The sequence below is a fragment of the Argiope bruennichi genome, chromosome 6 (assembly GCF_947563725.1).
Source record: "Argiope bruennichi chromosome 6, qqArgBrue1.1, whole genome shotgun sequence".
Taxonomy (NCBI): Eukaryota; Metazoa; Arthropoda; class Arachnida; order Araneae; family Araneidae; genus Argiope; species Argiope bruennichi.
In genome coordinates this window covers 75,496,324-75,512,781 of record NC_079156.1, presented here as the reverse complement: position 1 = coordinate 75,512,781, position 16,458 = coordinate 75,496,324, and the positions used below count along the sequence as shown (strand labels likewise).

The following is a 16,458-nucleotide window of genomic DNA, read 5'->3' as shown; positions in this document are numbered from 1 at the left end:
TCTTTTTATATCCGAGTAGTTTGGAGTAAACCCACTCTAGTTTGCTTTATTTTATAAGATTAATGTTCTACTTTATAAAAGAAGCGCAGGGGCTACTTCTTTATGTATATTTTATGCATATTATGCATATTGTTTCATATGATAAGAATTACACCTGATTTTCTGTTCAAACATTATACTTTAGATTAGTTGGAGCCATGGAATATGCAGTCGGTCGGTTACCTAGAGGATCTTCGTTGGAATCTAGTTTCTAACTCGACACCAAATATCAGTCCACCGTGCCCCGATAGACTTTAAAGTATCATAAAGTATGTCTGTAACTTGAATATAATATGCTTAATGTATTGGGTATCCCGAAATATAGTTACTAGGCAACAGAGGGTTAAAAGAGCTTCAACCATCAGTCTTAGAGTGCTGTATGAAGACAAAATTTAGAGCATTTTTATCACTTATTAAAGGCAAATTTGATGAAGGGACATAAAACTATTATATCCTAGTCACCATTTCCACTGATGTAGATTTGGAGATAAAAGGAAGGGTGGGTGGGGAACAAATTTTCTACAGGTGCAACTTATCCTTGCTACACTATTGTATATCTTTATACATCTAAAGATTGACCCAAATTTAACGCATGATTTGAATTTGCCATCATTCGTGCAGTAAAGTGTTGGCAATCCTATTAAAAAAAAAAACAATTGATAGCTGATAATCTAGGGTTGGTAAAAATAGAGCGTTACACGATAGAATAACGTGGTTTCATTGTCAAACACTATTTTAAAAAATAATGAAATTCTGGAGGCCACAGTTCAAAATTTTAGGAATTGATCCCCTAGATCATGTGATTTAACATCATTGGATTTCTTCCTATGGGGTTATTTGAAATTAAAGGTCTTTGTCAACAAGTCCACAAGCACGCGCGCATTGAAGGAGAGCATTCAGCCTTGCATCAACGAAATTCAGTCATATTTATGCAAAATGGTCATGGAAAATTTCTACGAAAGAGTTTGTATATGCCAGCATAGCCGTATTGGTCATTTGCCCTATGTGTTATTCCGTACATAATCCTGCATATTATATAACAATTTAAAGGGAAAAAAGTGTTTTTTTTAAATTTATTTAATTTAAATTTTGCATTGTTCTATTTTGTAAATATCTATTTCTACTAAACCTAAATTATCAACTGTTAAATGGTTTTTTAATAGAGTTGCCAACACTTTACGAATGATGACAAATTCTAATCTTGTGTTAATTTTGGGACACCCTTTAGAACATGTAGAGGGATGGGTTTAAATGCATTATACAGATAATAAATTAAATTTCTAAAATACCTGCGTCGTATCTTGCGTAAGATCCGTGGGGGAAGGCGATTTAAGGGGTGTAGGGGATGTGGATGCCGGTGGCGTGGGTGGTTTCTCTTGCTTGATGGCGAAGTTGAGTGGCAGATCAGGCTCCGCCACCTCGCATTTGAGATCTTTGTACATCTGAAACCTGGCAGATTCGCTGATGGCGGGATACACGAATCCATCCGGGTGGATTGTCGGCTTCATGAAGAAATTGCCGTGCTTCAGCAAGTAGTCGTTGGTGAAAGGGGAGTGAAAGCCGCCAAATTTGGCGGAGAGGAATGTTTCGCTATGCGTCATGATGATGCTGGCTAATCAGTACTTTTCTTTCATCTCAGGAATCTAAAATGAGAATTATTACGATTAATTGCTGAATTTAGTACAGAATTAATTAATCTTTTTTTTAGTCTTTATTATATTATAAAGGAGGAACGTTTAATACAAGAAAATGAAGGAAAAAAACAAAAAAAGATAACTTTTATAAATAAAAATAAACTAAAATCAGAAATGAAATTCAGTTTAAAAAAAGCAATATATATATATATATATATATATATATATATATATATATATATATATATATATATATATATATAATTTTTAAATTAAAATTAATATTGTAAATCATTACATTCAAAATAATAATGTAATTATAAAAATTCATTCGCAAATTATTAAAAATTTAAAATACAATAATTAAAGTTTAAAGTAACTAGAGAACAGATTTAAAATGCACTTAAATTGTCTATTTAAAATTTTTAAAAAGTGAGAAATACATTCAAAGAATAATATGAAAGTACTAATTTTATTGATTGGAAAGTGCTTTTAAAGATTAAAATCACAATGCTATAAGACACTTCTTCAAAACATACAAAAATGTGCCCATTTATAATTGCAACATTCGTACATATTCATTTGAAACCGACAGGTTAAATCTCGTACAATTAACACCTTTAAAACGACGGTACTATAACATTTTTTCTGAATTTATAACATAACCATTCGCTTAACGCTTATTTCTGTAAATCCGAAAAAGATATGATTTAGCTCGCTATAAAATTAAAAAAAAAAAAAAAAATTCAAGAAATGAAAACAGAGAAATTTTCGTGCTGCCATCTGTTATCAGAAGTTTGTACTACATGACAGACAAAAATTTGACAATGCTGCCTTTTTTAAATTTTGGAAAATCATCACAAGGTATCATTTTCAAATAAAAAAATCAATATATAAAAATAAATAAAACCTCAGTGGAAGAAAAACATCTATGCATTTATTAATATTTTTGATGCATTCATTTCTTTTAAATTTCCTTTAATATATCCTACAATTAAAAAAAAATGTATGAAAATAATGACAAAAATTTGTATACAATGCTACTTTGTATACAATAAAATTGCCGCAAGTGGGTGTATGTTATTGTTCAAGATAATTAAATTTTCATCTAAAGTTCTTAAAAATTTATTTTCAATGCCATTTCTAATTTAAAATATAAATATATTTTATAAATTTATATTTATTTACATAGGAATTTATAATATAATTACACATCATCTTAATCATGTTTATATTATTACTTATACTTGTACTCTTTATAATTAATTATACTTATAAATATAATTTAAATTCATACAAGGATACTTTAAAAAATCAAAGTTTGAAATTTTGGGTGCAATTTATAATAAATAAACTCAATGCAGTAAATCAGTTTAATTTCCGAACTTTTAATAAATAATTAAATTTATATTGAAGTGAAATACAGACTGTGAGATTACATAAATAGATTCTAATGTACTTGAGTATAATTATTGGGAAAAAAAACCTAAGCTATGTAATTATTGATGATGATCAAACCTCGAAATGAATGCCATTTTTGTGAAACAAAGTTATAAATCTACTATCGCTTGTCAACAACATGGTAATGTTATAAATCAGTACACCTTAATAAACAGATAAACTCACATTTGTAACCACTTTTTCTTGCGAAAAAATAACTCGATAAACCTGAATGCTTTTATAAAATATTATAAAAAATAAATAAGTTGTTTCTTCTCACCAATTCTGATAAGAAACCAGCTCAAACCAACCCAAATTTTTATTCGATATCCCAACTAACAAACAAAGATATAATCAATTACTCTACAAATTTTACTTTCATAAATCTTGAGGGGAAAAAAATCAAAATAATATAAAAAGCTCTGCTCGTTTCTTGAGAAGACCTCTCTTGTCCCTCACAAGCCCGACTTTATCGTCACTTATATCACAAGAAAGGGAGGGAGAGAGGACATTGGAGAGTGAGAGAAGGGGGAAATGCTTGAATGGCTTTCAGTGGAGAGGGAAAGAGGAATTTCGTAACGGGGAAAGCGAGTGTGTTCATGTGACGACAATTTTCTTTGAACTGTTTTCACTTTTCAAGGAAACATCCTCCTTTTTTTTTTTTTTTTCTTATGAACTTATCACGTTGCTTTTTTTCCCCGCGCTGAAAGTCTCAATTAAGATTAAAGAAAAATTATAACGGGATAAGAGTTAGATGTTGAAATCCACACTTAAGCTATTTAAGAGAAAAAAGCATTATATATAGTATTTTATCTATTTTTTCTGTTTTCCATTTATTTATTTTTTTTAATATTTTAATTAATTTAATTCTGCTTGACTTAAGTGCTGATATAATAATAATAAAAAATTAAAATTAATATTTCATCACTTTAAAAAAAATAATATTTAACTATGCTATTGCTCCCTCTTTTTACTAAATTATTTTTTATTCATTTATTTATTTTATTTTCTCGTATACGTAGTATAGAGAAAGTATAGCATTCGCCAAAGAATTCGTACTCGAGATTTTGATGAATCTCCATGTTTTAGACCTGCTGAGTTAAACGAACCTATTTTTGGAAACGTTCGTCTGTCTGTCTGTGACAAAGATAACCAAAAAACTCTTTGACAAAGATGGTTGAGATTTGGTATACGGTCTTCACACCAAATTTGCAAATTGCTATCAAATTTTGATAAAATCTTCTCAGAGAAACTCCGTTTTTTTCAATAACTAAAAAACGAAGAGAGCTACATAGATGAAATTTGGTGCATAGGTTAAGCATTTATTGTGTAAATGCCTATCAAATTTTGAACTAAATCCAATAAAGGGTTAACCACCTGTCTGTCTGTATTTTTAGAAACATGCAAACACTATAACTCAAAAACAAAATGACTTAGATATATTAAATTTGGTATGGGATTTTGTGATTACATGTGTAGCTCTCTGCCAAATTTTGATTTCAATCGGTTTGGAAAAAACAAGTAAATGCGTCTAAAACACAAATTCGTACAAACAAAAACTACATATAACTCATACTATTTTAGAAGCCTTATGCAAGTTTGAGTACTCTGCATTTCTTTTATTTTCTGTCAATACCCGAAAAAATTTGATTAATTTAAAACAAATGTGATTAAATTTCAACTAATGTAAAAAAAAGTTTTTGCTGAAACCAAGGATATATTTTAAAAATATGAGTAAATAAAAAAAGGTTCAGCATTGAAGTCCCATGTGTACTGCAGAGTATTTTTTTAATAGTTTATGCAATATCTCAGAAGATTACTGAAGTTTTTTCTCCGATACGACATAAAATTTAGATTGCTATTTTATGAAAGCATTTATTAAATATAGCTAATACAACCGATGGTTTGTATATGAAAGTTTAAAATTTATAATTCATTAAAACATTTATTAGATGCACATGCCTAATACTAACCATTTATAATTTAGCTGTTGGTACCTGATTAGAGATGATATTCTCTCTATATAAACTGTTTTTGCGTTTAAAGCTACAGAATTATTGAATTAATAAAATAGATATTTTAAAAGTCCATTGTAACCTTTTATTTGCACTTATTTTTCTAGGAAATGCCGTATTTCATATTTATTTTCTTTCATTAGAAAAATGCTGAAAATTACGCTTATCTAAATTTAATATGTATTAGGATTTAACATAATCTTTTAATTTCAGTTTTTTCCAACGTGTTGGTAGCATGTTGATGAAACTATTTTTTTTTTTCCATGGGAACACAACGTATTCGTGTAGATTAAATTTTATTTTTATTTTATAATTATATTTTTGAAAAATATAATTAAAATATTATTAAAAAATTGATTAAAAATTTAAAACTAAACTATGCGTCAAAATAATAAGTACCATTGAAAATATAAGTTTTGAATTTTAAGATCATGTAAAAATAATTTTTGTGTTACAATATTTTTTGTGCATTTTCGCGGAAATACCTAATATATTTTGCTGAATTTTTAATTAATTAAAATTTTAACCCTCTAAGTTATGTGTGTGCCATGTTTGGCAGCTATTGATCAAAAGGTATGGGTTATAAAGCGCCAACATGCACACATGCTCATCTTTATTATAAGTAAAGATTACACATAAGGTGCATAAGCTCTATACATCAGTTCTATGTAAGTGAAAGATGAGAAATATTTTAATGATTTAACAACTCATTTTGGTTCTTTTCTTTTATTGCTGCTAGTGCCCTTTCAGACTTATTTAACTATCATGGAACATGAATTCTATAAATTTAAATTGTATTGAATTATGTCTAGTGCTTTCTACAATTATTAACATTGTTTTCAGATACTTCATATTATTCTGTCATGCATCTCTTGGAGTATACATATAAAAGGCGGAAAATGTATGTATATTCCGTTTCTATGCAATCAGATTTCACAATTTTTAAAAATTTGTTTAATAATTAAATACTTAATTGTTCATATTTTTTAAAATTATTTTTTTATCTATTTTAATCTGTTTTTATTCCCGATTTATTTTCCACTTACTAATACAGTTCTTCTGCCAGGAGATTATTTAACTGTTTTCTAATGCATAAATAGCCCATCCCTTCTAAATAGGTAGGATTTTACCATTTTTTTAATGTTTGATAATTAGCTATTTAATTTTCTTTACTGAAACTGCTCTTTAATTAATTTATTTTTTTATAAATTTTTTCTGAGATATTTGTTTATGTAATATTTTGTTTTTTTAACGCTATTGACAGGCATTCTTTTAAAAAATGAATTTTTACGCTTTTTTTTTTTTTTTACATAATTTTGCATATTCATTTATGATTACTACTCCGTTTGTCTTGGAATTTTTTCTTTTCCAGCTTATTTATGTCTTATCTACAACTCTTTTTCCAGTTTATCTACAACTCTTTATCAGCTTATTTATTTCGATTTTTATCTTCATTTTTATGCATTTATTTGTAATTTTTTTCTCCGTTTTTCCAACAAGCATCAAGTATTGAAGTCTGAAAAAATCTAGTAACTACTATTAAACTTCCTCAGCACAAGTTAATAGAACAAAGCAACCTCAATCGAAGTATAACAGCCCTCTGCGCTCCTACAAGTTTGATAATAACTCTTCCCAGAAAAACGCATACCTTTCCACCTGTGGGACGCACCAGGTCATCTTCCTGGAAGCCTCGGATTCCTGTCTCACCCCCCTTTATTTAAATGACCCTCCTCCTAACGAACCCGCATAGTCACGCTATATTGGCCCGCGACATGCACGCAATTAGGACGATCGCACACCAGCACAGTGGGAGGGTTGGGGAAGGGGGGGGGAAGAAGCCCTTATCGTCTACTACTAAATACTTCCCGTTCCAATAACATGTGTCTGTCCATTTTTGTCGGCTAATAGGCTGTACGATGGTCGGTTCATTTAGCTCGTTCTGGTTCTGGATGACAAGAAGTGAGGGGGAAATGGTATAATGAGTTTTAAAATAGTTAAGGGGATTTCTTATTATAGTTAGAGCGAGTGGGAGTCTTGAGCTTGACTTTTGATGGGAAACACAAAATGACAGCATTTTGCTATTAAACTGTATTTGAAAATAATGACCTCGATTCGTTTCCTTCCACCCCCACCCCCTGTAGGTTCTCCGAGAAAATTTTGATTTTGTTTAGTACTTAAAAAGCCAGGTAGTTGGATAATGAGAGTAGTTTCCGAAATTTTAAGTAATTTTCAGATGAAGGAGATGACTCATAATAGATGATATAATACTTCTAAAGTCTTACATTAAAAAAAAAAGAACTTTTCAGTACTTTTTCGATTTTGTAACATATATGCTATTCCTTTTAAGCACAGAATATTTTTTTCAAGCCTTCACTTTATTCATGAATGTAAACAAAATAAACAAGTGAAGTGTACTTACTCATATAAAAAATTTAATTGCAAACAAATGATACGAAATTTTAATAAATTGCTTCAAACTCACATAATTCCTTAATTATTTTTATATTTATTATTACTGAAATTTCATTATTTTTAGGCTCTATTCATGCTGTACGCCTATATATTATACAATATTGTGCGATATTAAATAACATTACGCAGTATTTTACAATATCATATAATATTGTTCAATATTGGTTCTAGCACCGGAATATTGAAAAATGCTACACAACTGCGAATATCACGGGATATTGCATAGGCAATAATTCCTAAAGACTAATTTTTTTAATATTATAAATTCTGGTATAAAGCTATCAATTTTAAGTCGGGAATTATTATAACTTTCATTAACAATGTGAATTATCATAATTATTATAACTCCGGAAATTAAGATATTATTTAAAAATAACTAAAAAATAATTTTCCAATAAGATGCCAAAAATTACATAATATTAAACAAAATGCGCCTAAAGAGGAAATTCGAAATATTTTCACGATTTTCATAAAAGCCGTATAATAGCAAAAAATTTTGCATTCCCCATTTTAGAAATTATAACAATCATTCGACTATTTCTGAGATTTCTAAGCACTAAAAGGAATCTAAACACTAAAGGAAATGAAACTCATATATGTATATTAATGCATCTCATTTCCTTTTGGATTCAATACCATAAGAACTGTTAATTTTTAAAATATTGAAAATACAGCTTACATTTTTTTTGAATATAATTATTGTTAGTAAAAGAAAAAAATGGTCGTATAATTTTCTTTTAATAATAATAATTTTATAAAACCCTGCTAACCATTTTAAAAATAAAAAATGGATATAAGAACAAATTTTATATCTTGGCAATGAATATTTAATGGTTATTAAAAGAAGCAGAAACACTGATTTTTAATAAAGGTAAGCAAGAAAACACGTGTTATGAATTTTTCTATCAAGTTGTCCTTTAATTTCGATAGCAGGTTAAAAAGTAAATCCTAATAATCTTTTTTTTTCTGTTGACCTAAATATCTGTGATTTTATAAAAATATAAAAAGAAGAATCATAAAATACTACATATGTTAAATATTTGTTAAAAAATAATAGCATTTATATAATACAATGTTACTTTATTATTATACTTTTATTAGCATGAATGCATTTAAACTTAAACATTTTACAGTATCTGGTTCTGATTGGTAAAACTATGATCAATTTATAAACTTAAAATACATGTTTATTTATTATGCTTTTATTAGATTTGATATTACATTTATCTTTAAAGTTTTACACTATCTGGTTCAGAATGACAATATTGTGATTGGTAAATAAACTCAAAATACATGTTTATTTATTATGCTTTTAATAGTATGATTATATTTAACTTTAAAGTTTTGTACTATCTGGTTCAGAATGACAATATTACGATCTATAAATAAACTCAAAATTATGTTTATTTATTATGCTTTTATTAATGTTATTACATTTAACTTTAAAGTTTTGCACTAACTTATTCCGAATAACAATATTTGGATCGGCAAATAATCTCAACATACATATTAAAAGCAAACAATTTCAAATTATTTGATCACCATAAGATAAGCTTTATCTTTTCTATAAATAAAAATATTACAACAATTCTTGACATCAAGAAGTATAAATACGTATTCACATATCGAAAACCCAAAAACAGAATCGTTCTTTAAAAAGCAACAAACAACTCATATCCATTCACAATTATGGTACAAGAAAGTGCTTATGAAAATAAATAAATAAAAAAAATCCTTCACGCGCCTAAAAAGAAATAAACAAAATGTTAACGTAAATCTCCGATCGCATTCCTCGATTTGAGCATCGAAGCTTTCCCATTTGTTTTCATTTAAACGGTCAGCCAAGTTCTCTGAAGAAACGGCGGGGAGCAACCGTCTGCACGATTTATTTAAACAAATCCCTCATTCGGCTAAGACCATATTTCCTCGAAAAAGTCAATGAACCCTTTTTACCCCTTTCCTCCCAAGAAGAGAAACTCCCGGTTAGAAAAATGATAATCCCCGTAATTTCATGGACAGGTTTTGGCGGCATGCTGGTGCAAACGACAAATACACAAATTTGAATAAAAAATAATAATAATAAGTCTTATCTTCTTTTTTTTTCTCTCTTTTTTTTTAGTTGTATTTTTTGACAGACAGTCAGCTGGAAATGATGAAAGATTGTTGGTAGTTGAAAAGTTAAAGGATTTTGATATCCTTTGACGTGATAAGATTACTCGCATTCGCTATGGTTTCAGTTGGTTAGAGATAGTTTGAAGTGGTTGCCAGTTGGTAATGAATTCACAATAACTAGACAAATAAATACAATTGCGCATACAGCGCCGTTCTTAGGATTTTGAAGTCACGGACACATGGAGTGGTATCTATAGTCAAGGCTGGATTAAGCCTTCTAAGGCCCTTTGGGAATGCAAATATCAAGGCTATTTTTCCCTACAAACTTTTAAAACCAAATATTTTGCATCGATTTTAATTTAATATTCATACAAGTAATTTTAAGTTTAAAATTTTTACAAACTAAATTATTCAAAAGGCTTTGTTGCAAATCACTTTCTAAAATATTTCAGGTACTTTCACTTTTCAGTATATCACGCATAAAAAATACACAAATGAAATTTAAAAAAATAAATGAAAAAATTTTTTTTGACATAATCTAAATAATATTTAATAAAAGAATAGGGCCAGACATCGTTTAAAATTATAAAACACCGCATTTTCTTAGAATTATAAAATAACATAATAAACTAGTAAATGGTAGTAATGTTCAAAGATTAATTTAAACAATACTCAAATTCAATTTGAATAACTTCAGATTCATGACTTTTATTATTAAATGAAAGTACAAAATTAAATAATTTTCAAAATACTGCACACACACACACACACAAAAAAATAAAAAAAAAATCGAGAATTCGCTTCTTACCCCCAATCCCTACAGTTGTGATAACCGAATAAATAAATAAATAAAATTTTCAATTTTTTTTAATAGATGAGTATATAATTTTTTTGAAATAAAAGAATTCTTATTTAAATAGTAATACATAGCAAACTAAAATATTGATACTTAATTTACTATAAATTGATAAAAATTCAAAAATGACTGGGGTTAAAATAATTTTATTTTCTTAGGTTTAAGTAAATTTGTTTACTGTCTAATTTAAAATTCTATTTTCATTTAATTTATTTTCTGTAGTTGAGAATCATTGTTAAATAAACTGGATTCTATATCAATAAAAAAAAAAATAGAAACGTATAAGAGTTGTATATAAAAATAAGTCCACAATGTTTTTTTCTAAAAAAGACAAAATAAAAACAAATTTTTTCTTTGAAAATGAACAAAATAATGTTAATTTTAAATATATGATAATCTATGTCTATTAATTTAAATATTTATTGGCAAATGATTTTTAAAAATAAAGTAAAACACAATGCTACATTTTTATATGAAATTAAACTTATTATAAATTTCTATAAATACTGAAACACGATCTTTAAGAATAATCAGCACCTAATAATATCCTATTTAACAGTTTAAAAAAATGCCTCAAAAAATTTATAACCAAGCAAAATTATTAATAAACAATTAATTTCAGGAAAAAAAAAAAACTAAACATTTTCTTTTCTATTTATGTCAGTGCAATCGAGACAGAAATTTCTAATCCAGAAAAATGGACAAAAATCTTTTATCTTCAAATTAATTAAATCAAATCATACTGAAGCAAATTTACAGTAAGGCATATATATGATCAACACTTGAGTTGATCGTATGCTTTCTTTAATGTTTTCTTTCCCACAGAAATGTGAGATTCAACAAAATGTTAAATTCCAAAATTTTTATTAATTCACTAAACTATGAGCAACATTACGATTGCATTTAAGAAACATTTTATTTTAAAGACTACACGGCGAGAATTCATTAAGATCATATACTATATTTCAGTAATTCTTAATTAATTCGTTACTGGAATAATTAAAACAATCAATGCCAAATTATTCGTAAATTAAAAATAAATTCATTTGATTCATTATCTAAAGAATTAATTCAATTAACGAGCCTTTATTCGTTAATTAAAAAATCAACTAATTTTTATCAATTCTAATTAATTCTAATCTGTGCTTCATTATTCAGTTTGCAATAATAATATGAAAGGTTTTTTTATTATTATTATTGTTATTATTTCTTGTTTGCTTAAGAATAATTTCAAAATTCTTCCAAAAGTTCGAATTTTGAAACACTAATTTTATATAAAATTATTTTATTCTCCCCTGTAAAATATTTATATTTTTTTAAAAAGATTATTAAACTATGGAATCAACACAGTATAAAAATACATTTGTAATTGTAAAATATTAATTTTCTATTAATTGAATAACATTTGGAAGATCAATAAGTTAATAAAAAGAGTATGTAGATTAGCTGTAAGATCGTTTTACTTAATCTCATCATTACAACTAAGCTATGTTAAATTTGGAAAAAAAAAAAAATAATAAGCTAAAATAATGCACGGCAATATTTCAGAACTGCAGATTTTTTTTGGAGTGTAATTAATATTCGTATTTTTAGAATACAAAAGGGCAATTAAAAAATGTTTGAGCTCAACTAACCTCATTATTAACAAACGATATTAAATTAAAACAAGTTGAGTTTTAATATGTTAAAATAACAAGTAAAAAAACCATTGCTGCAGTCATAATTGCACAAGAATTCTTTTTTATGAATGTCTAATTAAAAGCAAGAATTTTTAGAATAAGTAAGTATAAAAAAAAGGCTTAACAATTTTGCTAAACTAAATCTTATCATTAAAGTAATATTGAATATTAGAAAAAAATGAAATAGCTATAATGATATACAACAATAATTTATACTGCGTTCAAAATTATTTTTGTAAAAAAAGCTTTTATCTATGTAAGTAAGACTAATTGAAATTTTTGTGTATTTGAAATATCATAAGAGAAATAAAAAAAAAAAAATGTTCCAACTGCATTAAATCACATTAAAATTAACAAGGGTTGCTGAAAATGAAAATAAACAAACAAAAACAAGTTAAAATGTCAAAAGTATATTTAAATAATGTTTCAAAATTTAGTTTGAATTCTTCCTACTCTCGTCATTATCTTAAAATGGGTTCGGAAAAAAACAAGAAGAAATCAAGTTTTTAATAAATTTTAAACAATATATAGAAATATTATTATTGTGTTATGATCGCATAAGATTTTTCTACATAAATCTAAATATAATTAAAATCCTGCATTTTTAAAAATACAATAAAAAAATATTCGTTCAAACTTCTCAAAATCTCCTCATTACTATCAAACGATACTCAGCTTGAGGAAAAAAAATCTTTTTCTAAGCTACAATAGCACGTAGTAACATTACTAACTCGTTCAAAAATGCGAAATATGTCTTTTCTACTTGAATTTGTCAAATTAAATTTTTTTTTAAATAGAAAAGACAAAAAAAAATATGTTCGAGCTCCATTTAATCTCTTCAAGATTAAAAAGGGAAGACAAAAATGAAATTAAACAAATAAAAACAAGTTGAAATGTCAAAAGTATATTACAATAATCTTTCGAAATTTATTTCGAACTTCACCCACTCTCATCGTTATCTTAAAATGAGTTCGGAAAAAAAAAAATGAAGTATTTAATTATTTTTAAACACTATATAAAAATATTATTATTGAATTCTGAATTGCATAAGATTTTTCTACATAAGTTTAGGTATAATTAAAAGCCTGCATTTTTGAAATACCAAAAAATACAATGAAAAAATCTCCAATTACTATCAAACGATACTCAACTTGGGGGAAAAAAAATTAAAAGATATTTTTCTGTGCTACAATAACATGTAATAACATTACTGCCGCGTTCAAAAATACGAACTATTTCTTTTCTATGTGAATTTGTCAAATTAAAATTAAAAAAAAAAATAAGAAAGACAATAAGTTTGAAAATACGAAAAAAAAAAAAAAAATCACGTTTTCAATAATTTTTAAACAAAATATAGAAATATTATTATTGAGTTTTGAATCGCACAAGACTTTTCTACATAAATCTAAGAATAATTAAAATCCTGCATTTTTGAAATACCAAAAAAATACTCGTTCAAACTTCTCCAAATCTCCTCATTTCTATCAAACGATACTCAACTTGGAAAAAAAAATGTATTTTTCTACGCTACAATAACACGTAGTAACATTACTATCTCGTTCAAAAATGCAAAAGATTCCTTTTCTATGTGAATTTATCGAATTAAAATTTTTTTTAAAATAGAAAAGACAAAAAAAAAAAAAAAAAAAAAAAAAAAGTTTGAACTCCTTCAAATCTTATCATTACTATGATTGGACTTACCCTACTAGTCACGTGAACGACTCATTTAAGGCATATTTCTGTTCAATCGTTGCTGTCGAAGAAAACGTGGCGAGATCGACAAAACGTTTGAACTTAACGAAAATAGGGGGGTGGGGGCAGGAACTGAACGAAGGAAGCAGCTGGAATTACGAAATGCAGTAGGAGATTATGAGGAAAGGGGAGGTAGTAGGAGACCGAAGCATTAAAAAAAGCTGGTTCTACCTGTAGTAAGAAGAGGAAATTCCTGGTGTTCAGGTGGTAGTGGTACATTTCGCTGTGCACTGGGTGTGTAGACTTAGAAGTCGTAGGTGGGCGATTTGGGGGTGGGTCGCGCGTTCTGATGAAAAGAGGAATTTTCTCTCTTTTTTATTTTTTTCGTTTGCCTTTCCTTTCCGCGCACGCGGTGACAGTGAAGAGAGGGAACGTCGATTCCTTCCTTTCCTGGTAGACGCCTTTTATTGTGGTGTGTGCGTGGAGTTCGTTGTGTGGTGTAGCATGCGCGGGGGTGGTTCAGAAATGCGGGGTTCGAAAGAGGTGAACGCGTAGAGTGGTCGCTCGCGTGTGGGAGACGGGTTATGATGAATGGAATGAAGTGAAGGGAGTGTTTCTGGATGATGTGTTTTTTCACCCGACGGCTCTTTTTTTGACGGTTATTCATATTTTTGTCTTGTTTAGCTGATGGATGAGCTATGTTTTGGTTCTACAGTTGCTAAGATATTTTTTTTAAAATTCGGATAGAATAAGTATTAGATGGCAACAGTAAGAGCTAATAAATTTTAAAAGGCAACGAAAACTATATGCAGAAGATTTTAAATAAGAAAAAATATTAATACAACGGACTTGTGTCATTAGAAATGAAATGTTTATTGCCGAATTCATTTTCACATCCCAAAAGCGAAGTAATTAATATAACAATTCAAATATTTTTAACAAAAACAGTTTTAAAAATCAAAATTTTATATGCGAGATAAAAGTAGATTCTTTTTATTTTATTTATTTTTTACATATTTTAATCTTTAATTCAAAATTCATTAATTTTTCTATTATAAAATTTTAAAATCATTTTTCTATTGATAAATTTTATTCTAGATCAGAATAAAATTTGGTATTCTAGGTGTCAATTGTATGAATCAAAATTTACTGATAATTAAATTCCAAAAAATTAAAATGGTTATTGTCATTGAGAATATACATATAAATGTACAAAGATTGGCAACTCAAGTAAATTTTAAAATCAGTGAAAAATCAGTTACAAAATTATCAGCGATGTGTAAACATAAAACAAGTCAAAGTAAATAAAAGTATGTAAAAATCGAATGAACTAGAAGTGTGAAATAAAGTGTGCTGTCTTAAAAACAAAATTGTTTATATATAAATAAATTTTGAATGAAACTCATCAAAGTCCAAATCCAAAGTTCATGTCCATTTATTTGCTGCGAAAGAAATCTAACTCAAATGTCTTGCTTTGTGGGAAATAAAACCAGAATCTGTCAACAACTTATGCTATTATGGACAAACAATTCTTCCTTTAAAAAAATCTTACCTACAACTACAACCAGAAACAGTTGATTAAAATATATAGAGAAGCTTCTTTTCTCTCTCTCTATCTCTCTCCTTTTTTTTTTTTTTTTTTTTTTTTGACAGTCGTTTCGAATACGAAATGTACCGTTAAAAAATCAAACACGAAATTTCGAACGTTTTGAAACTCAATAAATAAATAAAATAAATAGTAAAATAAACAAGTAATCTTTGAACAAAATATAATAACTTAAAAAACGATATGACTAAGACGAATAAAATTTGATATATTGCCTTTACTGAAATATTTTACTTTATCAAAATTCGGGCAAAATTCCTTATAGAAAAATATGCTTATTTGTTCCTCTGTTAAAAGTGAATATGACGATAATAAATAATTCGCCAATAGCTTGATTAACTGTCGTCAATGACTGTCAGTGATTTAAAAATGAAACTGGACTTTAATTTATGATTTCTTTACTGAAATTTAATATGTGGTCATTATACTAAAATTCCTGATTTATATTGTATTACTGATCCTATCCATGGGAAGATTTCCAAAATACATTATCAATTTTTTTTTTCATTGTACTGTGAAGTAAAACACACACACACAAAAGCCACATTATATAGAGAAACGAGAACATCGAGAACGTTCTCGCAAGTTAATTTTAACAATTCTAATAACAAGAAATCTATTAAATTGCATTTTACAAATAAATTAGAACGCATTCCATAACAAATACATTATTCTTTAAAAAGATTAAACTTTAAAAATCCATTTACTTTATTTATGCTTTTTTTAAAGAATAGAAAAGTTTGAAGTCCTAAATTAACATCAAATTGTGTAAATATTGATTGATTATTAATAAGCAGGTACTAAATCGTAATTTCAATGATTACTAGGTTATTAGATGCAGGCTACGGTTTTAAAAATTTTCATTACAAGCCAATTAAAAGTAAAAGTCTTTTAGATGTAAAGCAAAGTAACC

General features: G+C 27.3%; 1 protein-coding gene across 4 annotated transcripts in view; it reads right to left on the bottom strand.

The window, feature by feature from the left end:
* LOC129972117 (zinc finger protein Xfin-like) overlaps window positions 1–16,458 on the bottom strand; it is a 140,595-nt gene that overhangs the window by 10,818 nt on the left and 113,319 nt on the right. For all 4 annotated transcript variants that reach the window (XM_056086112.1, XM_056086110.1, XM_056086113.1 and 1 more), the window contains exon 4: window positions 1,329–1,682. In XM_056086112.1, coding sequence (XP_055942087.1) covers window positions 1,329–1,640 — 312 coding nt within the window. In that variant the 5' untranslated portion in view covers window positions 1,641–1,682. The remainder of the gene's footprint in view (window positions 1–1,328; window positions 1,683–16,458) is intronic.